Here is a 26,309-nt window from a genome sequence, read left to right on the forward strand (position 1 = left end):
TTGAATCTTCTCGGATCGGATAGGGGGCGATCCGAATATGATCCGATTTTTAATCGTAATTTAGGATATGATCCGAAGATCCGACCAGGGGGTGATCTGAATTCGACCAAATATGATCAGATATCGGATCATGATCCGATCAATTTGCACCCCTATCATGGAGCCGAAATTGTTTAGGATGAATGATTTGTGGATTTTGAATGTGTATGTCCATCTTTGCTAATATGAGATCCACTAGAGTATATCTATACACTGCCAACTAAGAAATAGGTCATTGGATTGTTTCTTCACAAAGAAAGTTGGAGGAAACCTCAACATGATGTTCTCCCAACACCCCTTAGTTTTTTGTTTATAGAAGAAATATTTATGGTCTTTTACCCCAAAAACAGTTTCAATCAAACAAAAATTTCACATTTAAACTCAAAAATGCCTTAATTGGCATTGATGTGACAACATTTTAAATAAAAACAATTATGGCACCAAACACCACCTTAATTGTTGATTTTAATTTCGAGTGGACTTTACACAAATGTTATTTGGTATTAGTGTTTTGTTAAGGGATTAAGGCAGTGTTTGCCATTAAGCATTTCTGCCAGGTCAGTGCCATGTAGACATTTTATTCTCTCCCTCACTTTTTTCTTATTTGGTTGAATGTTTTAAAGTCATTTCAAGCAACACTAATGCTGAGACCATTCAGTATTTTGTTTGGAAGGATTTGGTCCCATCTGATCCGAGCTTGATTAAAATTTATTAATTGTATTATATAATATATATCTATATCTATCTCTTCTATATAATTTGGATATTTTATATAATTATACATAGTTTATATAATTAGTGAACTTAATAATTATATTTATAAAAATTTATTCTATACGTATAAACTAAAAAGCAACTAGTTTTTTTTTTAATTTTTTTAATTTTATTTATTTCAACGGATTAAATCCAAATCCGGTCCAAAGTCCAATATATTGGATTTCGGATGATTTGAAGTGTCAATAATCACTTAAATCAGATCGGGTCTAGAATTGGTTAGATCTGATCCGAGACGACCTCGATTACACCCAATACCCATGATCCTTTTCTCTAGATATAGATCATTTATATATGCTTTCACCAAAATTGGTCGACATCAGAAAGCCAACCCAACAATTTAACAGAGATTTGGAAATGGGGAATGAAATCAACGGGATTTAGGGATCATAAGATGAACTTTGCACTTACCTGGAAAAAGGTCCAACCAAAATTTATAATGCTTGAATTAACCAGGTTCAGCCAATGTGGTTCAATTGCTGACCCCACTAGAATCCCGGTTTGCCATCAGTGTCTCGACTCTCGACTTTGGAGTATTTGGCGATCAAATGGGCTACAGGTGCCCAGCCCATGTTGGGAATTGGGATGAGTGGAGCTATTTCCAGAATCCAAGTTCTGGGCCTTCTCGATGGGCTTGAGCGCTGTGGGCCACGCAATCACTGAAGCAAGTCTCCCTCCCTTGTACAGCGGTTGCCATAGTTTGACCGTTTGAGGTCTCTTCCTTAGGGGTGCGTCGCGGTTCCTTCTCCCGCTCTTGTTCCCCAAGCAACAACAAAAATGGAATAGAGCAAATAATAAAAAGAGAAAGTCAGAGAGATACAGAGAGCGAGAGAGAGGATCGCCATTTAAAAGCACATTCTCTCCCTTTCAGAGACGCCAAAAAGAGAGAAAGACGAGACTCATTGGCATTCATTTTTTCTCTCACAGGTATTTCATCTACTTATTGGATTATTATTTTATTTCAATTCAACTGCTAAAACGTTTATTTCTCTTATTGGTTTATATCCACAGTCAGGAAGCGATCGAGGCTAGGGTTAATTGGGAATCTTTCCATCTGATTGTATTGAATTCGATTCGAATTCAGCTCGGTTCCATTCCCAGTCGGGAAGATACCTGTAGGGGTAGGACCCAGGGTCTCGTTTTGTTTACGATTATGAGCTTTCAACCCCGTCATGATCGAAGGGACGGATCCCGATTTTATGCTCGTACTGCTCGCCAAGAGTGGGTTCCTAGAGCATCCATTGCTACTGCTGTGAACCCGTCGTCCAGTTTTAATTCAAACCCTAATGGCAATGGTGGAGACTACAATCATGGTTCTGCATCACCGGAGAGTCGGCGTAGAGGTGGCGAGTTTGTCCGGAGAAGTTATGTTGCTCGGCCTTCCAATCCGCGGAGGGAAGTGGAGAGTCATGCGGCCAATGGATTGAACGTGCCGCAGCTTGTGCAGGAAATTCAAGATAAGCTCATCAAGGGGACCGTCGAATGCATGATCTGTTACGATATGGTGCGGAGGTCAGCGCCAATATGGTCGTGCTCCAGCTGTTACTCCATTTTCCATCTCAACTGTATCAAGAAATGGGCTTCTGCACCGACTTCTATTGATTTGTCCGTAGACAAGAACCACGGCTCAAATTGGCGGTGCCCTGGTTGCCAATCCGTGCAGCTCCTGAGCTCCAAAGAGATTCGATATGTTTGCTTCTGTGGAAAGCACCCCGATCCTCCGTCTGATTTATACTTGACGCCACATTCATGTGGAGAGCCGTGTAGGAAGCCTCTGGAGAGGGAAACTCCGGGCAGCGGCGATATCAACCATGATCGCTGTCCCCATGTTTGTGTTCTGCAGTGCCACCCGGGTCCATGTCCTCCTTGTAAAGCTTTCGCCCCGCCACGCGTGTGTCCTTGCGGGAAGAAAACAATCACCACGAGATGCTCCGATAGGAAGAACGTACTTACTTGCGGACAGCATTGCAATAAGCCGCTTCAATGCGGGCGTCATCGTTGCGGACGGATTTGCCACACGGGACCATGCGATCCTTGTCAGGTTCTGATAAATGCCTCATGTTTCTGCAAGAAAAACATGAAGGTTGTTCGTTGTGGAGAGATGGCCGTGAAGGGTGAAGTAGCAGAAGACGACGGTGTTTTTTCATGTAATTCTACTTGCCAGAAGAAGCTTGGTTGTGGAAATCATGTTTGTGGAGAGATTTGCCATCCTGGCCCATGCGGGGATTGTGAGATGATGCCGTGGAGGATTAAAACCTGCTGCTGTGGTAAAACAAAATTAAAGGAGGAAAGGCAGAGTTGTTTGGACCCAATTCCCACCTGTTCGCAGATATGCGATAAGCTCCTTCCTTGTGGAAGTCACCACTGTAAGGAGGTTTGCCATGTCGGAGATTGTGCACCTTGTTTGGTTATTGTGAACCAAAAATGCCGTTGCGGGTCTTCTTCTCGTACCGTTGAATGCTACAGAACAATGGAAGTGAAGGATAGATTCGTATGTGACAAGCCTTGTGGACAAAAGAAAAACTGTGGGAGGCATAGGTGCAGCGAGAGGTGCTGCCCTTTCTCCAATTCTAAGATTCGGATCTCAGGTGATTGGGACCCACACTTGTGTTCTATGGTCTGTGGGAAGAAGCTCCGGTGTGGGCAGCATTCTTGTGAGGCCCTCTGCCATAGTGGCCATTGCCCACCTTGCCTTGAAACCATATTCACGGATCTCACTTGTGCTTGTGGGAAGACTTCGATCTCTCCTCCGCTACCTTGTGGCACACCTCCTCCTTCATGTCTGCATCCATGCTCGGTTCCTCAGTCCTGTGGTCATCCTTCTTCACATAGCTGCCACTTTGGAGACTGCCCACCTTGTTCAATTCCTGTGGCAAAGGAATGCATAGGTGGGCATGTGGTTCTCAGGAACATTCCTTGTGGATCGAGGGATATACGATGTAATCAGCTCTGTGGTAAGACTAGACAATGCGGCATGCATGCCTGTGGAAGAACATGTCATCCGCCACCTTGTGATTCTTCCTGTGTGCCTGCTTCTGGTTCCAAGTCATCTTGTGGGCAAGTATGTGGTGCTCCAAGGAGAGATTGCAAGCATACATGCACTGCTGCTTGTCATCCATCGACACCCTGTCCTGATCTAAGATGTGGTTTCCCTGTGACAATCACTTGTTCTTGTGGACGAATAACTGCAACGGTCCCTTGTGATGCTGGAGGGGGCTTTCACGTTGATACCATATTTGAAGCTTCTGTTATTCAAAAGTTGCCAGTGCCTTTTCAACCTGTTGAAGCAAATGGCAAGAAGGTCCCTCTGGGCCAGAGGAAGCTCGTTTGTGATGATGATTGTGCTAAGATGGAGCGCAAACGTGTCCTTGCAGATGCTTTTAATATTACTCCCTTAAACTTGGATGCCCTTCATCTTGGTGAGAACTCCACTGTTTCTGATCTGCTTGCAGACCTGTTTAGGCGAGATCCAAAATGGGTATTGTCTGTTGAGGAGAGGTTCAAGTTTTTGGTGCTTGGGAAGACTAAAGGAGGTACCACAAGTGGTTTAAAGGTTCATGTTTTTTGTCCAATGCTGAAGGAGAAGAGAGATGCTGTAAGGCAACTTGCGGAGAGATGGAAGCTTTCAGTTAATGCAGCAGGGTGGGAGCCAAAGCGGTTCCTAGTGGTTCATGTTACACCCAAGTGTAAAGTACCAGCTCGAGTTCTTGGAGCCAAGGGTTCTGTTCCTTTAAACGTCTCCCATCCATTGGCCTTTGATCCCTTGGTTGACATGGATCCAAGGCTTGTTGTGTCTCTTTTGGATCTTCCAAGGGATGCCGATATAAGTGCATTGGTCTTGAGGTTTGGTGGAGAGTGCGAATTAGTTTGGTTGAATGATAAAAATGCTTTGGCTGTGTTTAGTGATCCTGCCAGGGCAGCAACTGCTTTAAGGCGGTTAGATCATGGTTCAGCATATCATGGTGCTTCTATGGTTCTTAACAATGGTGGTGCATCAGTGTCATCTTCTGGTGCCAATGCATGGGGAGCAACAGGAGTTGCCAAGGAAGGAGCAATAGTTGCTGGTGTGAAGTGTAACTCATGGAAGAAGGCTGTTGTGCAAGAACCCAATTGGGGGGAAGATTCTTGGGGTGGTGAAGATTGGTCCCATGGTGTGACTAATATGCAGGTGTCTGTGTGGAAAGGGAAGGAAACTCCAATTGCTGTTTCAAGCAACCGGTGGAACATTCTTGATCCTGATGCACTTCCCACATCAGCCACTACCTCCTTGGTTGGACATGAGGATAAGAGTAACCATGGTATATCAGGTTCTTCCACGACAGATCTGGAACCGGATGCATGTGGCTCAAATTCAATGGGACATCCTAGAAGGGGTCTTGATGAAACAGAGCTGTCTGAAGTAATAGATGACTGGGAGAAAGCTTTTGAATAAGAGAGGATGAGACGTAGGATACAAGGGAAAAGAAGGAAGTAGATATGAGTATGCATTCATAGTAGTAAATGATTTACTTGATTCGGTTATTATATGCTTTGATGGCTTCAATTCTGTTTTTCAAGGTGAATGTACTGTGACAGTTAAGGGAATAAAAGTATACTAATATGGAATTTCGTTGTGTAAATCCAATTATACTAATTTTGGATGAATAATTTCATGGTGCAAGTTTTGGTTCTGAATTTTGATTTGCATTTTGTGTTCTTCCATTTTATTTGTATGTTTGTGAGGCTTATAATTTGATGACTCAGAAAGATTAATGCAAAATTTGGATATACTTCTTCCATTAGGTATGTACTCTGAAGATTCTTATCCAAGTCTATAAATCCATCAGCAGTTAATCATATTTTATCATCATCATTTGATGTGAAATCAAAGCATCATAGAATGAGATAATAGAGAATATCCAATCATATTACAATCATTGTATCACAAGAAATTGGTCAGCAGTAGCGAGGTGTTCATCTTTAAAGGACAAATCAATTACAAGCTGGTCTCCTCCATCCGGAGGCTCACTAAAGTTGAACTTTGATGGATGTAGCATGGGTAATCCAGGATTATCCGGAATGGGGGGGGTGCTTTGAGAAATGAGAAGGGAGATATTTTGGTGCTCTACTCAGGTCCCTTGGGAATTGGGGACTTCATCAGGGCAGAACCTTTAGCTGCTGTACAAGGGGTGCAATTTGCAAACCAGCTGGGGGTACAACACCTAATAATCGAGGGGGATTCCAAAGTGGTGGTGGGTTGGTTGAAAAATCCTGAAGAGGCTATGTGGCGTTACAAGAATGAAATGAAGAAATTTAGTTGGTTGACAAGGAATATATTGGTCACTGTACAGTGGGTGGGGAGATCAGCAAATACTTTGTCAGATGTGTTAGCTAAGCAAGGGGTAGATAGGGAAGAATTATTTTGGGCTCAGTTGTGATTCTTGCTTTTCTTTTCTAGTTTACTTGTAAGATTCAAGGAGGGGCTGCAGCTCGTGCCTCTCGCTGGGATGTTGTATGAAATCACTCTAAATTTGCTTCTGAACTAATAAATTTATTATCATTCATAAAAAAAAAGGAGTAAGGCCATAACTGGGACATGGTATTCTCTGGATATTCCAAGTCCTTGTGCTTCTCAGACATCATCAGTGAAAGAAATTCAAAAAAAAACATGCAATTGGTAGGAGTCTTAGACAGGGAAATGGCTGTTTGGGGTTCTATTTGTAAGCTTAGGGGCATGTTCCTTGGTGATTTAGCCTTGCTTTCACTTGGTCATTTGCATTCTTCTTCCTTTCTGAAGTATTTTTCTCTGTTATACTAAGTACAACATTTGGGAAGCGGTGCTACTATCTCTCTCACTTATAAAATAATCAACCCAGGCAGATAAGGCTCAAAGAAAAATAAAGAAACAAGAAAGAAAATAGAAAACTAAATTAATGAGCTTGTTCAAAGATCATAAGGAAATAAGAACTAGGCCACAATTGCTGAACCACAGCAAGAGCAGATTTATAAATTAACATGTTCACCAATATCTAGATTCTATTTTTAAGACAAATGTCATGTTGAAAGATCAGTGAAGAGGTACTAATATTTTCTTTTTTTCTTTTTTTTTTCCCTTTACTAACAGGTACCCAGATGATCCCTATGACTGGATATAGGATTTAGACCTAGATAGAAGACAGAACTATCTTGTGGGGGTTGCTCCTGGCACAGAAAGAATCAATACCTCCAAGAACATAGACATAAGAATGCATGAATTCCCACCTGTTAAGGTAATGCAGACTGCTGTTGTTGGCAACAAAGGGAAACTCAGCTACAGGCTAAATCTTGAAGGTTTTCCTTCTAATGCTCGAGCTTATGCATATTTTGCTGAAATTGAAGATTTGGCTAAGAATGACACTCAGAAATTTATTATGCAGCGACTTCGAGTGCCAGGTTATAACAGTATCATAGTAAACATTATTGAGAATTCCAATGGGAGCTATACTCTTTAAGAACCCAGCTATATGAACATATCCCTGGATTTTGTACTGTCATTCTCACTTGTCAAAACTTTAGATTCTACTCGTGGACGACTCCTAAATGCAATTGAAATCAGTAAATATGTTCAGATTGTCCCAAAGACAGAAAGCGAAGATGGTAAATCTATTTAATGATTTCATTTCTGCCTTGTTGCAGTTACTCAGATTATCTCTTCATCATTTCCTGTCAGTTATATATGATCTAATGAGTAATAGTGTTCTCAATTGGATTTTATAACTTTGGATATCCTACGATCCTTGTCCCATGGAAGTGATTGGACTCATGTGGAAGGTGATCCTTGTAATCCAGCTCCATGGAATGGGTTATATGCAGCTCCGGCACACCGCCAAGAATTACTAAGCTGTAAGTCTTTCATACCTTGTCTCGAGAATACAAATTCCAGTTGATGCATTGCCATATTAAATAAATGGCATATTAAGCTATAATATGCACAAATGGTACATTGATATAACATGCTTCCAGAAGCATATTTGTTTATGCAGAGAAAGAGATCAGAGCCAACAGATAATTGCTGTCGCCTCTGAGATGAAAAAGAAAAAAATGTATTCAGTTATAAGATCCTATAATCCAACTCATAGCTGATTGTTAGGATGATCATCCTTTGGTTCATTTGTAATGCTAGAAAAGATCTCCCATGCACGATCCCTCTAATGGTAGTTCATGTCCATTCCCTCCTGCACATGTGTGCCCCATGTATCACTGTTTCTTTGTGCCATGATGAGAATCTACGACAGGAAGGGTTGCCATCAAAGCACCAATTAAAACCAGGCTTCTTTAGACAACTATTGACAAAACCCACTCTTTGATGCACTTGAACATGGAATTGCTTTTTTTGTCTTTTATTAAAATACTTAAAAGGATAGTTCAGTTGACATTACTTGAAAAGTCCAGTCTGTATTGCACTATATTTTAAAGTAGAATGTTTAAAAAAGTCCTGACTTTTAGTGAGTATATAAAATTTACCAATATGAAAAAATAGCTATTACATAATGAACCTGCTATAATAACTGTATAATTGTTCTGCATGCTCAACAGTGCTCTCTCTGAAAAGAATTTGAAGGGAGAAATCCCAAATGAGCTTGAGAACTTGGATAGTTTGATAGTATTGCAAGTGCTGATGAGCTTTAAGTGATTCATTTCTTTTTCTTTTTTGTTTTTCTTTTTATTTTCCATGTCCCAATTGATAATTTCATATCCAGTGCATCACTTTTGGCCTATTAGGTGGCTGGATGGTAACTCCTTCACTGGGCCAATCCCTGACTTAAGTAACCTTGTCAACTTCACTATTGTGTAAGTTCTTTTCGTTTTTCGTTTCTTCTCAGTTCATGATTTGAAATTTCATGTACATATACTCAAAGAGAGGACCATAATTTCTTAGTTATGCGTATCTATCAAAAAAAATTTTCTTAGTTATGCTTGGTTTTCTACGGGAATATGTAGGCATCTGGAGAACAATGGACTGACAGGTACACTGCCTTCTTACCTGGCTGATTTGCCAAGCATAAATGAATTGTATGTAGTATGTTAACTTTTACCATGAGTTAAAAACTTAAGTTTTACTTTTGTCAGCTAAGGCAGTAGTTCTGTTTTGCCATCTGATTTTAAAGTTGACACTCAATACAATAGTTCTGTTTCCTCTCACTAGAATTCCTTTTCTCTAATTATGATTGCCATATTCAAAGTATTATACTTGTACCACTCATAGGTCCATACTAACTTTGAAGTCCTTGTGTGGCAGGTATGTCCAGAACAATTCTTTAAGTGGAGAAATACCGCCGACATTTCTTACTGGAAAAATAGTATTTAAGTAAGTCACCAAGTATATATAATGCTAAACATTTTTTTGATCAATATGTAATGCTAAACACTAAAGACATAGAGAATACATTTTTCATGAAATAGGCCATTTCCCTTCACCTTTCCAACTGGAATAACTCAAACCCTCCTTGTGTTGTAATAAGAATAAACTAATGGTGCTAAATGGCATACATAATTTGCATATGTATATGCATATATGCCAATGTTCTTCATTACTGTTCCTCTTAAACATCACTTTTATAAAACAGGTAGTTGCTTCACAATGGGCTAAATCTTGGAGTTGTCCTCCCAAAAATTCAGAAATGAAATATGATTGACTATTTGGACACTTACCGGGGTTTAATCCACAAAATCATTAGCATCTCAGTTATATAGAATGTTGAGTTTGTTAATTGGATGGATTCAGTGTCAAGTGGGGTAAGAGGAGTTAAAAGTTTCAAAGATTGACTAAAAGAAATAGTTTCAAACAGGAGTGAAAAGCAAACTAAATGATATATCATGTTTTTCATAAACAACTTTCTAAAAAGAATGTATTCTATAGTAGAAATTCCATGGACAAGGACAGAATCCAATTAGAACCTGGATGTATCCCAATAGATGAAAAAAGCACACTGTCACAGCAAGGACAAGTATATTGATGGTAACTACCTAATAATGAAGGTAGTAAGAATAGTTTTATAAACCATAACAATAGTAACAATAGTAAACAATGACAAAAAAAAATGAAATAGCATTGACATAAAGGAATAGTTTTTATATAACAATATTATATTATTGCATTAATGTCATGGTTCTGACAATCTACAATAAAACTTTGCTTAACAGCTATAACTTTCCCATTTGCAGGTATGATAGCAATTCTCAGCTAGTTCAAAGGGGCCACCACAACAGGAATTCTAAATTGATAATTTGGGCTTCAATTGGAGCAGTTTCAGTTTTTGCAGTTCTGCTCCTAGGAAGCTTATTACTGTTATGTAATGCTCCAGGAAAGTCATATCAGGAGAAGAGTAATAACAGATGTATATTTTCAATACTTTCCTCTTTACTTTGTCAAAAATAAGCCATCATTTTCCATGCCCATGCATAGGGTATATGTGATCAATATTGCATCTCAACATTTTACTTTCTTCTGCTCATTAGGTAATTCTGCACATGTAATATCAAAGCGTTCATCTTCCTACTCTCTTTTTCATGGTGGATCCCTGATGGATGAAGCTCTAGATATGGCTTACTATATCACACTCTCAGATATAGAAGAAGCTACTCAAAATTTTTCAAAGAAAATTGGGAAAGGAAGTTTTGGACCTGTCTATTATGGCAAGATGAAAGATGGAAAAGAAGTGGAAGTTAAGATCTTGGCTGATGCATCTAGCCATGGGAACCACCAGTTTGTCAATGAGGTAAACCTGTTTATTTCATTATTCCCTTCCATATGCTTGATCTGTACTTGGATTGCATGCCAAAACTCTCACAGTTCCTCATACAACCTCCATACATGCCTAACAATGTTTTTCCACTCCATTATCTCCAAAGCCATTTCTCTAGTAGTTCGTGATTCATCCTTCTCAAAGATCAAATACCTGTACCAAAACTAAATTTTATTGGATTGTGACGGTGGATATAGTTTTGGTTGGCCAGAACTCAAGTGGGTTTTCTGCATTAATTTTTTGGTTTGTGGGCCATCCTCAATCCTGATTGCCAACTGTTGTAAAGGACCAGAAGGGGCCATTACCCAATGTTGGTCCTGTTTATCTTGGCTCTGGGGAGTAGTGGACTGGATATGGACCTAACTTTTGGCATTTTTTTGCACAAAGTGGCCATCTTAGATTTGATGGTGCAAGTTGGAAACTAGTACCCTAAATCTAGGGTTTGTATGAGAAAGAAAGAAAGAGAGAAAGAAGTAGAGGAATGTGTCAAGTGGTGTATTGTTGCTACTGTTCACACCCTCAAAAGGCACTTTATATTTTGAAACAAGAAATTACAAATAGGTCCCTACTTGGGCGCCCAAATACAAAGAGTACAAAGGGAAGAGGTAAAGACTTAAAAACCCTTGCCTAAACTTTCTCAAAACTCCCCCTCAAGTTGAGCATATATGTCAATCATGCCCAGCTTGGCAAGGTTCTTAGAAAACTTTGGGTGGTGAACACCTTTAGTGAGGCAATCGGCTTGTTGGCCTTCTGATCTTACAAAAGGAAGGCAAATCTCTTCACTAGCAATTTTTCTCTAGTAAAGTGTCTGTCCACCTCAATATCCTTTATACGATCATGTTGAACAGGATTTTGGACAATGTTTATGGCTGCTTGATTGTCACAATATAGTCTCATTGGGATATCCGCTTGGATGACCGTCTCGGCCAATAAGGTCTTCAACTAGAGTAGTTCAGACACTCCATGAGCCATTGCCCAGTATTCTTTTTTTGAAAAAAGGTTAACTTTATTCGAGAAAAAGAAGAGGTACATGAGGAGATGTACACAACATTTAGACACTCAGAAAGTTACATAGGTAGAAAACTATCACTAAATAAGTAATCCCTGTAAGCGCCAGATTTAGCTAGATTGTCAGCTTCAGAGTTTAGCTCCCTCGGAATCCAGATACATGTGAGCATTCAAGGAGAAGAGGATGTCTCTCGCTTCATCCAAGTGGTGAGCTATGGCCCAAGGCCCACTGTCAGGATTAGAAAGCCAATTAATGGTGTTGGCTGAATCTCCTTTAATGGTAAGATTTAATAAACCCAGGTCTTTTGCAATCCTGATGCCGGTTAAAACTGCCATGACTTCAGCCTTTGTTGAGGAGGCTATCCCGATCGGCCCACTAAGAACCCAACTAATAATACCATCTCTTCTTCGAATTACACCTCCAATACCCGCTGCACCTGGGTTTCCAAAACCAGTCCCATTAAATTACAAGGTCGTCTCTCCTTCCTCATTAGATCTGAAACTACGGGAAGTGTTGAGGTGTATGTGATTAGAGTGAAGAAAATTTCCGGTGTTTTTTTGGAGGTCATCTAATGTGACACCTTTGAAATAAATTGAGTTGGAAGTCCACAAGAAGCATCTGTAACAGATTAGAGAAATCATCTAATGTGACACCTTTGGAGGTCATCTAATGTGACACCTTTGAAATAAATTGAGTTGGAAGTCCACAAGAAGCATCCTTAACAGATTAGAGAAATCAGCTCTTCATAGTTTTTTGTTTTGTTGGTAAAAACCCGGTTGTTTCTCTCTTCCTAAATGCTCCAGAAAATAGCATGTGCAACAGATTGCCATAAAGTTGTCCCTCTTTTGCTTAGTCCTCTTCCTGACCATTGCCCTAAGCATTTGACCACATTTTCTAGGAAAACCCAACTGTATAATCTGTATTTAAATATTGTTAAAAAAAATTACAAAATTTTCTAGTTTCCTCACAGTGAAGCAGGATGTGGTTGGTAAGCTGGCCTCCCATACACACACAAAAAAAAAAAGAAAACAGACCCTGGAAGGGATATGAGCACACTAAATTCTCTTGTAGGGGTACTGATCAGTAGTTTGTTCTTCCCTAACTAAAGCCTTGAAGCAAGATTTGGTTGAAAACTTATCAGATGGGTGAAGGGTCCACACACGAAGGCCAGGGGAATTTTGGGAGAGGTATACCTCTCTCAGGGGTTACCCCACCAAAGGTCAGTCCAAAACTTAATTTTATTGCCCTTTCATACCTTATACCTGATAAAGGAGATCAACAAATTGTAAGTCGAGATTATACCTTTCCAAGGGTGGGTGTCTTTGACCCGATTCAAGTGAAGCTTGCTATCCCAACCATTGGCGTGCTTCCCGTATTTGCTAGTGATTACAGCAGTCCATAGCGCACTTGGTTCTAGAGGGAATTGCCACAACCATTTACTGAGAAGAGTTGTGTTTCTTTCTTTCAAGTGGCCTACTCCCAACCCACCACCCTCCTTTGGTTTGCTAACCTAAGACCACTTCACAAGGTGAGATCCCATTTCCCCACCTCCTTCCCAAATAAAGTTTCTCTAAAGCTTTTCTAACTGAATGGCTATCTTGTTAGGCAAGCGGAAAATAGAAAGGTAGTAGGTGGGAAGGTTTGCCAAAGATGCTCTAATGAGAGTGAGGGCCTGTTCGTTTGCTCTGAAGTTTGACACCTGAAAGTGCAATAATTACATTAATAGGTATGTTGGTATTGGTGAACTTTTCTTTCCTCTAATCTCTGAATGCAGAGAATGTTGTTGTGAACTCTGAATTCTGAATTTTGAAAATTATTAAATATCCATTTTGACCCCATATATTAGAATTTTTGTTTGACTTTTTGAGGGTATCATTGGAAAACAAAAAGTTTTATGATTGCACTTTAAGGATAAGAGATAAGAGGAAACGAACAACCATTTTTCTCTTAAAGTTAAAAGATTCCTCTTAAGACATAAGAGTTAAGAGGAAACGAACAGGCCCTAAGTCTCCCCCCTTTGGGCAGGTAGTTCCTTTTCCATGTGGCTAACTTCTTCTCACATTTTTCTAGTATTGGTTCCCAAAAACTTTGATTTCTTGGATTCCCTCCAAGAGGCATCCCCAAATAGGAAAAGGGGAGATTCTCTACTTTGCATCCCAAGATCTCTGTGAAAGTATTAAAGGAGTGTGCACTAGCTAGATTTAGTCCAACGATACTACTCTTAGAGAAGTTGACTTAAAGTCCAGAAATCTATTCAAAGCAGGTGATGACCCTTTTCAGATTTGACACAATTTCTTCGTCAACCTCTAGGAAAAGGATAGTGTCATCGGCAAATTGGAGGTGAGAAATCTGAGTGGCTTCCCGTCTGACTTCAAAACCTCTCAATAGTCTTAGAGAAATAGCCTTATTCACCAGTTGGCTAAAAATTTCTGTGACTAGAGTAAAAAGCAATGGGGAGAGGGGGCAGCCTTGTCTTAGACCTTTTGGTTACCCATTAAGTAGTACTGAGAACCAGGTGGAGCTTATACATCCCTCAACCCACTGAATCCACTAATTTCCAAACCCCGTTAGTCTCATGGTTTCCATGAGACACTCCTAGTCTACTTTGTCATATGCTTTTTCCAAATCGAGTTTCACAATCACACCTGGTTTGCCATTCAACTTCCTCTCTTCTACGCATTCGTTTGCTATTAATATGCTGTCAACAATTTGTTGCCCTTTGACGAATGCAAATTGATTTGGGGAGATGATTTCACCTAAAACTTTCTTTAATCTTTCAGCTAGAACCTTTGCTAAAATTTTGTACATACTCCCAATCAAGATGATAGGTATAAAATCTTTTGCTTCTAAAGAACCCTTTCTCTTGGGAATCAAGCATATGAAATTAGAGTTGTTTCCTTTGTTGATAATGGCTGAATGATAGAAATCATTAAACACCCGTATAAAATTTGATCTGATAATGCTCCAACAAATCTGATAAAAGCAAATTGGGAAACCATCAGGGCCAGGGGCTCTATCTCCATCCATGCTAAAAACTGCATCCGTCACTTCTTGTTCTTGAAACTCTCTTTCTAACCACGATCTGTTCTCCTCCGACAGTGTGAGCCCTTCCCAAAGGCTTAAAGTGAGTTCTCTGTTTTCTTTCTTTGAGTAAAGGTCTTTGAAGAAGTATAAGAAAGCTTCAGAGATTTCCTCAGGGTCCTCCAGTTCTCGTTGCTTGACTTTTAATTTTGTTATAAGATTTCTTTTCTTCCTACCAGATGCATATATGTGAAAGAACCTGGAGTTATTGTCCCCCCCCTTTAACCATCTAGCCCTAGATCTTTGTCTCAAGTAAACTTTTTCTTTCCTTACCACATTTTCCCATTCTTTTCTTAGCCCAAATCATCTCCTTTCATTCTCATCTAGATGACCAATCTGCTCCTTCAGGTCTAAATCTCCAACTCAGATAGGAGTGCTGATTTCTCTTCCTTGAAGGCTTTAAATTCCTCTTTGGCCCACCCTTTTAATTTCCTTTTTACAAATTTTAATTTTTCCCAGAATCTGTAACCTGGCCAACCTTCTGTCTTACATTCCTCCCACCACGAGGCAAGCTTTTTGCAGAAGTCTTTGTGTTTTGTCCAAAATTTTTCCAACCTAAAAGGGGTTTTCCCTCTAACCACCTAATTTGTACTTACGGTGATAGGCCAGTGATTAGAAGTACAATGGGAGCGGATCTCCTGAAAAGTTAGGGGGTATTGGGCTTCCCAATCTGAAGTAATTAAAAATCTGTCAAGCCTACAACTTAAGGCATTTTCTTGCATGTTCGACCAGGTAAAATTACCATTCCTTAGGGGGAGGTCGTGTAGCCTGTGTCTGGAAATGAAGTTGGAGAACTCCCTCATGCTTCAATCTACCTTCTTCCCATTGGAGTGTTCTTGACTGAATCTCGTGACATTGAAGTCTCCTCTCACACAGTAGGGAAACTCATCATGTTCATGCAAGGAATCCAGTTCTTCCCAAAATCTACTCCTATTCAATGGAGCATTAGGGCCATAAACTGCTGTTAGAATCTAGGTGAACTCATCTTTGTTTTTGAAAAGTATTGAAAGGGAGAATTCACCTTTATCAACTTCCATTCCTGAAACCACGTCTTCTCTCCACATGACAAGGATCCCTCCTGAAGTGCCTATGGTTGGGAGGGCAGTCCATTTTCTGCCTCTTAAACCCCAGATTGCTTTGATTAATTTCTTGTCCACCTCTTCTTTTTTGGTTTCTTGTAACAGAATAATGTCAGGATTCTCTCTTCGAAGGGTGTCTTTTACTAAGCTTCTCTCAATTTCACCATCCAGCCCCCATACGTTCCAGCTCAGGATCTTCATCTTAAACTCTGTTGGTCTTACCCTTACATATTCTTCTACTCCCTTCTCCTGCACAGTCCATATTTTGATTAGCTATACCCCATTGTAACCTCTTTAATTCCCTACTCGGTCCCTTTTTCAACTTTTTCTTGGTTCCTGATATCTCCCGGGCAACTCCCTTACCTCGTATGTTATTTCATTCTTTACTAGAGGCCTTGTCGGAGTCACAATGCTGGAGACCTAGTTTTTTGGCCATCTTTGTGACTTCGTCATCATTCTGTTCCCTCCTAGGTTGACTATCCAAGTCCTTGGACACTGAAGTTGAACCCGAAACCTCCACAAAATCACCTTTGTTTGGGAAAGCCATTGGTTGGGATAGTTGGTCACCTAAACCTAGAACACAAGGACAACAAGGGTGGTAATGAGAAGGTGAATCACGATAATGATAAAAACAAGAAGAAAGTTCTGGATTTGAAAAGGGAGTGGAGTTAGAGAGATTTGCGAATTGGTTGTGCGGTAAGTTTCTTCCTCGTCCATCCCCAAGGCTTTTGTTGGCGGAAAGATTTCCGTAATCTGGATCTACCAAACGAACATCTTCCAACATTTCTACACTTCCCCACACTTCTCTTTCTGCAAAGAGGACTTTGGATCTGTTGAGAGCTATCTCCCAGTATCCATCTCTGATTCTGTCCTATAAGTGCTTTGGTCTTCATCCGACTCAGATTCGTCTTCTCTAGAGGAGCTTGGGATCAAGCTCTGCAACGGTGTAGGGGGTCGGTGGACTCCTTTTCTGCAAGCATTTAGACTTGGGGGAGTTGTAGGGATGTTTTGTTCGTTGAAGGTTGGTGTCGATGGAGGGCTTAAGCTGGAATGGCCTTTTTTCTCAGTCCAAAGGTGAGTGACAGCCCGATGGTTTGATGGGTTGCTTAACCGGGTTGGGTTTAGGTAACCGGTAAGACTTCATAGCACCTGGGTCCGAAAAAATAGGCTCTGAAACGGGCTTTGGAACATGAACCAAGGTTTCATTCAATATTTGAAAACTTTTCCTTTTATGGCTCCTGGAATAGAGCTTCTCTCCTCTTCCTTAGAAGTTACCTGGCAGGGAAAGGTTTTGCTTCTTCCTTGCTTTACACGCCTCTACAATAACCACCACCTTTTTGTCGTCCTTAGCACAAATGCTTCCTGCACCAGCACGGGCTTAGCTAAGGCTACAAGAGTACCCCGAGTTCGAGAGTCGTTGCTCCAAGTTGACTCGGTGGATGGGGAAGATGACTCAGTTTTCTTCTCTACTTCGATCATGGCAAAGAACCAGACGTTTCTGTCTAGGATTAGTATCGACCGGGGGATGGAGTGAACTCCTCGGTTTTTCACCTTTAAGCGAGCAAAGCTCAGCTCCGACCAGTCTTTGGTTTTGGGGTCAATGTCTTCCATCCCTCCACATAAGCTTCCTATCAAAGAAAACACCTCCTCCGACCATAGATGGAACGGGAGGCCGTGAACTAAGATCCAACCATCAAAACTTAGAAGGGACTGTGTTAACAGTCGGCCACCACCGATCAATCTTCACCCACCTGCCATAGACGAGAATCTTCTCCAACCTCACCCAAACAGAGACTAGATCTTCGGACGAGGCAAAACCCACAACTCTGTTTCGGGAGAAGGGGTGGAGAAGTAAGAGTTCCGGGGAATGAAGGTTAGATGATATTCCTAGCTCGCGTTCCAAGTTAGGTCATCAGTTTTGGAGCACACAAAAGCATTTTTCCATTTGCCGAAGGGTCTCGGTTGATTGGCTATGGAGATGTGGGCTGAACCGCCAGCTTTAACGACTCTGCTTGTTGCCGATAAGGATGGAAATTCCCCTTGTAAGGGAGCTTCAGAGGTTGTCAATCCAGGACTCGGGAGAAGTAAGTTTAACACTTCAGCAAAAGTTTTCCAACCTGATTTCCTTGCTTCTTCGAGGATGCAAATGCCTCTAAGTTTTTGAGCAAGCTCCCAACAACTTAAACGAATGAACCTACCCCATCTGTTTTCGTTTAGTTGAAGAAGCACCTTCCTTTTGCGGGCGTTCTTTCGTTCCTTTACCAAACTCTTTTGATCTTTGACCGCATCTCGAAGAAAATCTCCCAACCATTTCGCCTCTTCTACTGACAGTGAGATTTTTGACCAAGCACCTCTACCTCTCTCAATCAACGTCAAAACACCACCGTGTTTATGGAGTGATGATTCAAACTCAAAAGTTTTTGATCCTATTGCTACTAAACGGCGCATGTTTATGAGACTTGTCGCCGGAGTTAACATTGCTACTAAAAGTGTTTTGCCTCAGCACTAGAACGAGCAACCACAGGTTGTTTCTTACTTCTCCATGAAACCACGTTGCCTCCGACTAATGCACAATAACTAGATGTTGATCTTCTATCATCAATGGACCCTGCCCAATCTGCATCCGTGTAAGCCTCAATCTTTAGATGGTTGTGGTTGGAATACAACATCCCTTTACTAGGGCATCCTTTTAGATAGGCTAAAATTCTATTAACTGCCTGCATATGAGAGGTCCTAGGTTCATGCATATATTGGCTAACCACTCCAACAACGTAGGATATGTCAGGTCTAGTCAAACATGGATGCAGAAGGCGGCCCACCAATCTTTGATATACCCCTTTGTTTGGAAGAGCTTCTCCTTCAGTAGCACTCAACTTGTGGTTGGGATCAATTGGAGTTTCTACAGGTTTACACCCTAATTTTGCAACTTCATGAAGCAAGTCAAGTACATATTTCCTTTGTAATAGAAAAATTCCCTTCTTAGATCTTGCAACTTCAATGCCAAGAAAGTATCGAAGATCACCAAGGTCCTTAATCTCAAATTTGGAAGCAAGGAAGGACTTTAACTAGGAGATACCTGTGATATCGTCACCTGTCATGACAATGCCATCAACATTGTTACTCTTCCATAAACTCTTCTAATGAATAAAGTGTGGTCTGCCTGAGATTGAGAAAACCAAGCTCTAGGAGATTGCTTGAGCCCATACAAGGACTCTTTAAGTGACAAACTTTTCCTTCATTGTTAGGAAAGCTCACCCCAGGTGGTAAGTTTATATACACTTCCTCTTGTAAGTCCTCATTGAGGAAGGCATTCTTTACATCCATTTGATATGAAGACCAAGAGTAATGGGCAGCAAGAGACATGATCACACGAATAGAGTTCATTTTAGCAATTGGAGCAAAGGTTTCCAGATAATCAATTCCATAAGTTTGTGTGTATCCTTTGGCTACAAGCCGAGCTTTGTATCTCTCAATCGAGTCATCTGCCTTGTGCTTAATAGTGTAGACCCACTTACACCCAACAAGTCTCTTATCCTTAGGACATGGAACAACTTCCCAAGTTTGGTTCTTTATCAGGGCCTCCATCTTTTGGTTCATAGCTTCCTTCTAATGAGGGGACTGCATTGCCTTTGTAACACTGTGAGGGATGGAAGCATAAGAGATGGCAGAAATATAGGCACAATAGGAAGGTAAGAGAGCACCATAAGACACATAGTTAGTAATAGGAAACTTGCTACATTTCCTCTTCCCTTTTCGAATGACAATAGGAAGATCAAGGTCAATATCAGTAATGGAATTATCAGGAGGTTCAAGATTACCTGAGTCTGGGAGATCAGATTGTGATGGGCGTTCTACTTTAGGAGCCACCCTCTTACTACGCCTGATGAAAAACTGCTTCCAGGACCGAGGCCGATACATAGGAGGAGGAGGAGAAGGAATACCATCGTTATAGGGAAGAGAGGGAGGAGAAGGAGGAACAAAAGAGATAGGGACAGGAAGGCAGAAGGGAGTCCGATCTTCACTTGCATTCTCCCCCTGAAGAGAAGGAAGGGATGATTGGAAAAAAAGAGGACTCCAAAAAGGTAACATCCTTAGAGACATATCTCTTGCCAGAGAGAGAATCAAAGCATCTATAGCCTTTCTGGATAGGGGAGTAACTAAAGAAGACACATTTTAACTGACTTAGGGTCAAACTTATGCTGGGAAGGACTCATATAATGAACTAAACAAACACAATCAAAGATTTTAAGGGGGAGATTGAAAAGAGGTTCATCAGGAAAGAGAAGTTGATGAGGAGACTAAAGATTAAGGGTCCTTGAAGGAAGTCTGTTGATGAGATACACAGATGTCTCCCCATGTTCCCTCTTTTTTTCTTAATGAATTCTGGTTAAATTTTCTCAAAAAAAAAAAAGATACACAGATGTCTCAACATCACCCCAGAAACGGGTGGGAACATGAGTCTAAAATAGTAAACCTCAATCAACTTCAACCACATGCCTATTCTTCCTTTTAGCTACTCCATTTTGTTGTAGAGTATGACTACATGAACTCTGGTGAATAATGCCCCGATCTTCAAGAAATCTATGCAAATGATGTTCAAAGTATTCCTTGGCTTTGTCAGATCTTATTATCTTAATTCTTTTCTCAAACTGTGTCTCTACCATATTCATGAAGTTTTGAACCACCATAGGAACTTCATCTCGACTTCTCATCAAGTAGAGCACTAGAGCCATGTATATCGATTGCAGTCATCAATGAAGAGGATGAAGTATTTATACCCACCCATGCAAGGGATAACATATGGGCCCCAAACATCAGTATGAATCAAATGAAAAGCAACATTACTTCTTTTACTACTCGCAAAATATGTGGTTTTACATTGCTTTGATAGATGACAAACTTCACATTCAAAGTTCAACTTTGACATTGAGTCAAATAAGTTTAGAAACAAAAGTTTTACAGAATTGAAAGACATATGACCAAGATGACAATGCCATAATTTCAAAAGACTCATTTTCTCATTTGAACAAGACTTAGTCTGGCTCGATAATCCATGCTCTGAAGGTCCATCAAAGAGGTAGGCTCTACTAGCTTCATGCCCACTTCCAATCATCTTCCCGTGCTCAGGTCCTGAAAAACACAATGGGTAGGAAAAAAGGTCATTGAGCAATCATGGGATTTTGTAAGAGAACAGACAAACAACAAACTTTTATGTAATTGGGGCACATGAAGAACCGATTCAAGAGAAAGGTTATGTGTGAGTTTGACTTCACCCTGACCTGAAATAGGGGTCTGAGATCCATCAACAACAGTAAAATCAAACTCTGGATTCAAGCTAGCCAAGAAATCAAAAACTCTATTCTCGTCTATATACTTTCAATATTGCATCTTTAGGGTCCTTCCATACAATAGTCTTCAGGTGATCCATTTCTTCCTAGCTAGACTGTAGAGAAGAGAAATACATAGCCACAGATCTCTCCCCCTGACGCATACTGCAAGCTTCCCTCCGAAGCCGGTACATTCTAGCGGTATTGTTAACTTGGGAATAAGTGGCAACAACTCTATCCCAAATATCTTTGGCCGTTAGAAGAAACATGTAGTTTCGGGCAATATGAGGTTGCATTGAGCAAATCAACCATGACATTACAAGGGAGTTATCCTGATTCCACTTTGCATATTTTGGATCTTCTAGATTTGGCTTCACCTTCTTTCCTGTGATGAATCCCAGTTTACCTCTCCCAGTGATGGTAAGTTTAGCAGATTGGGACCACTCTAAAATGTTGGTTCCATCAAGTTTAACAATAGTTATCATACCACTGGAAATGTCTGCACTTCCCGGGAACACTGGAAACCCTGGAAACCATCTGTACATCCTTAGATGATTCCATAATCTATCAAAACACTTTCTCATCAACCAAAAGGGGCCCCAAATTCTTAACCACAGTTAAGGACCCAAGAAACTAGGCCACCACATGGTTAAGAGGCAAAAAAAGGCCAAAAAACTAAGTTGGCGCCAAAATAGAGGGAGAAGAAAATCTCCCAAAAATTGTTGAGGGCTTAGAAAAATACGGGACCACTTCCCGTTGCTCCCAAGGTAAAAAACGACCTGAATGGTCTAGGTTTTGCAGCAGAAAAACTGATTAAACAAAGTGTATAAGGCTTGACATCAGATCTGGATTTTTTGCGATTTTCTGCTTGAAAAATCTGCTAAAAATCATAGAAGATTCGAACAAAGACAAGAGTCATACCAAAAATCTTCTAAAATCAGGGTGAATAAAACCATATATGATTCATGTATTGCCGCTAACACCTGTACGGACTGCTGATGTCATCCGGTGGCGATCTGATGTCAGCAGTTCATCTCGTGCATGAGAGTCAGCAAGAAAGGTATTCCCAAGTGCCTTTACCTGCTGATATCAAGTTGGAAACTAGTATTGCAAATCTAGGGTTTGTATGAGAAAGAAAGAAAGAAGAGAGAAAGGAGTAGAGGAATGTGTCGAGTGGTGTATTGTTATTACTGTTCACACCCTCAAAAGGCACTTTATATTTTGAAACAAGAAATTACAAAGAGTCCCTACTAGGGCTCCCAAATACAAAAAGACTACAAAGGGAAGAGGTAAAGACTAAAAACACCCTTGCCTAAACTTTCTCAACAGTGCACATCCTTAAATAATTGCTAGTCTCTTGATACTTTTCTTTCCTCTCAATAGGTGAGCTGTTTCTATATATTTCTGCCCCTGAGATATTTGAGCTTTATCTACTTAAATAGCATATAGGTTTTGTTGTTGTTACTTTCCAATAATTCATATTTTTATGCAAATCTAGAAAGTCACATGTTGTAGTTAAAAGGATCCTTTGCCCATGCATGTATGTACTTTTTCGTCATATTGCTGAATCATAATTCATATTGTGTTTTCATTATTTTCTCTCTTGAAATATATGCAGACAGGGAATCACCGATTCTTTGCCTGAAGGAATTATCACTATGGAATTCTATGCAACCTTATTTATTTATTTTTTTTCTGGGAAAACACCAGACCAAGCCATATAAGCCAGGATCGAACTGGATTAAACCATACTTGCCAAAGCAAATTGGACCATGCCAGATGAACTAGATTGTGCTATCCCCAGACACCAAGGCATTCTGTCTGTTGGGGAGGGTGGTAGGATTTACCTTCCTGTATATGTGGCTCTCCAAGTAGTCTATGACATTTCCTGAGTGGATGGATATGGTTTTATTACTTTGATGTGGTGAGTGGCCTTTCCCATCCTGCAATTGTGTTCTTTCTCGTCCTGCAAGGAGTTCAGATCTTACATTCCATCAATAACTTCCTTCCATTGCCATCTTTATTAAAAGTGCTGTTCCTGATTTTAACTTGAAGAACCACTGATACGATATCTTGACCAACCACCAAGCTGCATGGAAAATAATTTAGGATGAATTAGGCATCTAGGGAGTACTCTGAAGTCTGAAGACCATTTCAAACCATTACTGTTTTTTTTTTTTTTTTTTTTTGAGAAAAAGTAACTATGATTATATTAATAATCAAAAGAGGTACATGAGATGATGCTCATAAGGAAACAAATAGCTCAGGAGTTACAGGCATGATTCTCTCACTATACAAAACTTCCCTGTGGGCACCATATTTGGCCAAATCATCTGCTATAGAGTTTGAGTGTTTAACTCCCTATGAATCCAGGTGGGGTTTACATTCATTGAGTTCATCGAGCCTCAGCAAGTAGTGATCCATCCTCCAAGGGCTACCATCCTTCTCTCCTAACCAACTTATAGTATTAGCAGAATCACCTTCAATGGTTAGGGAAGAGATGCTCCAACTCTTTAGCAATCTGGAGGCAGTTAGAATATCCGTGCCTTTGTAGATCAAGCAGTTCCAATAGGTTTACTGAAGGCCTGGCAAATACCCATGACACTTACCATGGCATTTCCATTAAACTTTAATCTCACCTCCACCTACTCCCTTTATTGAAGGCCCCTGAGGGTGCTTTAGATTTTGGGGGATGAGTCAAGGATCTCTACCACATTCCTTTGTAGGTCACTCAAGGATATTCCTTTGAACTCCAAAGACTTAACCACCCACAAATTACACAAGTAGATTATATGAGAGATCAATTCTTCATGGGATCTTTTTTTTCCCAAAAAATATGATTATTTCTTTATTCTTACATATCACTGCCTGTCCAACTGTACACTAGTCGATTTTTCCTCTCTACCTTGCCATTGCCAAAGAAACTCCACAATGTGCTCAGGAGCAATCCAGCTGTAACCAACAAGGTTGAGGAAATGGAGCCAAATCTTCCTTGTTTCCAGACAATGTAGGAGGTGGAAACTCCACAATGTGGTTAGGTGCAAACTGTTACTGTTTTTTTTTTTTTTGGAAAAAAGGTAACTATTATATTAATCAAAAGGTAAAGGGGGGGATGTACAAACATAATAGACAGACAGCCCTACTAAGAGACACCCCACTAAAGGGGGAAAAATGTTTGCACTATACAAAAAGGTTCTATCCACCCCAGATTTAGCCAAATGATCCACAATTGAGTTCAGCTCTCTTGAAATCCATCTAAATTCGCAAAACAGAGAAGAAGAAACTTCAGAAATCTCATTGAGAAAGTGGCCCAGTCTCCAAGGGCCCTTATCTGGATTAGAGGCCCAGTTAATAGCATTCCTAGAATCTCCCTCAATGAGAATAGAATTAAACTGAAGCGATCTAGCAGTTCTTAGACCAATCACTGAAGCTCTGATTTCAGCTTCAGAAGCATCTAAGTGATTTTTTCCTTTCTCATCTGGATTGGATTTGTTATATGTTATGATCCTTGTGAGGCATTGAGAAATTAAAACATGTGAAGTGTGGTGCCAAGGATATTGATAGTGTAAGGTTCTATCATGGAATCTATTAAGAAGGGAAGCATGTTCTTATCTCTCTCTCGATTCTGCTGATAATTTGGAAGTAAAGAGCACTGAAAGAGTAACCTTACATCAGGTGTAACAATGATTTTAGGATCCATTTGAGTTCTCAATCTTGGTAGATTTAGATTTAAGATTTTCTTTGCAGTGGGAATTTGTTGGTCAACTTATTCAGTCTCCCAGTAACAAATGCACCGAAAATTTGTATTTGCATCTAATACTGCATCAAGTCATTGTAACAGGAGTGGATGTTAAACCTTATAGTAATGTGTTCTGTCTCATTCTGGTCACTAGAAGAGGCAATAGTTTGTTGTGCATTTTTTTAACAATGACTTGATTTTATGGAAGTTTGATCTGTTGAATTAACTAGAATGGTGAAAAACATATATAAGGGCATAGTCAGGAATATTCTTCGTTTCACCTACTTGTAGAAGGTGGAAAGTCTTAGAAATTCCCAACAAAATATACATGTTCTTCAACCATAAAGAACTGCCAGGAAAACTATGCCTAACTAGTAGGATGGCTTGATAACCAAAACAGTTGTTCTATAATGTAACATTGAACATGCATGCAGATATTCGACTTGTGGATCTGAAAGAAACTCATCTCTGAGGAAACATCTCTTCCATATTGTACAAGCAAGAACCAAGAAAAGTGCCAAATTTGGAATGAATATTAAGTTTTTGTTTAATTTTCTATCTGGTTGAACAATCTCGTTTGTCAGCCTGAGATCTTACTATTTCCTAAGGTTAGGTCTGTATACAGAGTACCACTCCTAAGACCCTGGCTAGCCTGGACCAGAGTTGCATGGACATGGACACAAGAGTTGGAATTTGACATGTGTCCAAGAGTTTGACTTGACAAGATGAGAAAGCTTGGACTTGCTTACATGTCTATGGAAAAGTATATGCTATTAAAGTAATTCATAGTTTTTACTATGATGCAAAAAATGGATTCATCTTGTAGATTAGCTGTTCATTTATGTCAAATGAACTAGGAGATAAAAAAATAAATGTTTTGTAGAAGTGCCCTCAAGAATCCATGGAGTGTTGGACTCGGGTGTGTCTGACATGACATGTTGTCCATTTAGGAAAGCCCATGCAAAACTGGCCTGGACCAGTGTTGGGTATTGACCCTTTTTCCTTTCTTCAGTTCACTGATAGCTTTCAACAATGAACTGGAAATTTCAAATGATGCATCAATTGTTTGTTCATAGGTTGATAAACAACAATTTTGGAAAAAGTGCAATGGGGGAGATACCAAACAAAACAAATATAAACCATGAAGTTCTGATTATATGCCCAGGGTATTAACTTTAACCAACTTAGCTTCAAGCAGCTGCAGGAGTGGAGACTTTGTTAAAGTTTATGTGGTGATATCTAGATCATCAAATTTCGTTTTGCTATTCATCCAGAAATTGAGTGAAAGATAACATGATCCTCCATGGGGGAGCAAGGGAGCAACCAGCTTTACATCACTTCCGTGAAGTAACACTATCCCAGTTGAACTGAGGGGAGTTTGGACAGGATTTCATTACACCTAAAGGGATGACCATCAGAATCACAACAAGTCTTGAATACTTGTGAGTGTCCTTCATGGCTGCACAATAGGCATTATTGTAATCTGCATAGGTATAG

General features: G+C 40.1%; 2 protein-coding genes across 22 annotated transcripts in view; both read left to right on the top strand.

Annotated features, from left to right (window-relative positions):
- The first annotated feature begins 1,226 nt into the window (after positions 1-1,226).
- LOC104593284 (NF-X1-type zinc finger protein NFXL1-like) lies at positions 1,227-7,056 on the top strand. Of its 3 annotated transcripts, none has more exons than XM_088900065.1 (3): positions 1,227-1,740; positions 1,825-5,293; positions 6,917-7,056. In XM_088900065.1, the coding sequence occupies exon 2, from the start codon at positions 1,967-1,969 to the stop codon at positions 5,243-5,245; it is 3,279 nt and encodes a 1,092-aa protein (XP_088756191.1). In that variant the 5' UTR covers positions 1,227-1,740; positions 1,825-1,966; the 3' UTR covers positions 5,246-5,293; positions 6,917-7,056. The 3 variants fall into 3 exon arrangements, 2 of the variants coding, with proteins under 2 accessions (XP_088756191.1, XP_088756190.1); XR_016083696.1 differs by having other exon boundaries at positions 1,228-1,740; positions 1,825-5,370; positions 6,917-7,054; XM_088900064.1 differs by lacking the exon at positions 6,917-7,056 and having other exon boundaries at positions 1,229-1,740; positions 1,825-5,487.
- LOC104592994 (putative LRR receptor-like serine/threonine-protein kinase At1g67720) overlaps positions 6,982-26,309 on the top strand; it is a 29,335-nt gene continuing 10,007 nt past the window's right edge. For 7 of the 19 annotated variants that reach the window (XR_016083699.1, XR_016083701.1, XR_016083698.1 and 4 more), the window contains exons 1-7: positions 7,281-7,428; positions 7,527-7,674; positions 8,532-8,622; positions 8,773-8,844; positions 9,071-9,139; positions 9,997-10,169; positions 10,291-10,550. Coding sequence is in view for 8 of the 19 variants with exons in the window: in XM_088900070.1 (XP_088756196.1) it covers positions 7,372-7,428; positions 7,527-7,674; positions 8,532-8,622; positions 8,773-8,844; positions 9,071-9,139; positions 9,997-10,169; positions 10,291-10,550 (870 nt within the window). In the remaining 11 variants the exon portion in view is untranslated. Of the gene's footprint in view, positions 7,123-7,208; positions 7,675-8,531; positions 8,623-8,772; positions 8,845-9,070; positions 9,140-9,996; positions 10,170-10,290; positions 10,551-22,691; positions 22,998-26,010; positions 26,255-26,309 lie in introns of those variants that run through there. The other 12 variants (XR_016083704.1, XR_016083702.1, XR_016083703.1 and 9 more) reach the window with 8 other exon arrangements.

This window comes from Nelumbo nucifera, chromosome 3 (assembly GCF_055504915.1).
Source record: "Nelumbo nucifera cultivar China Antique chromosome 3, China Antique-T2T, whole genome shotgun sequence".
NCBI lineage: Eukaryota > Viridiplantae > Streptophyta > Magnoliopsida > Proteales > Nelumbonaceae > Nelumbo > Nelumbo nucifera.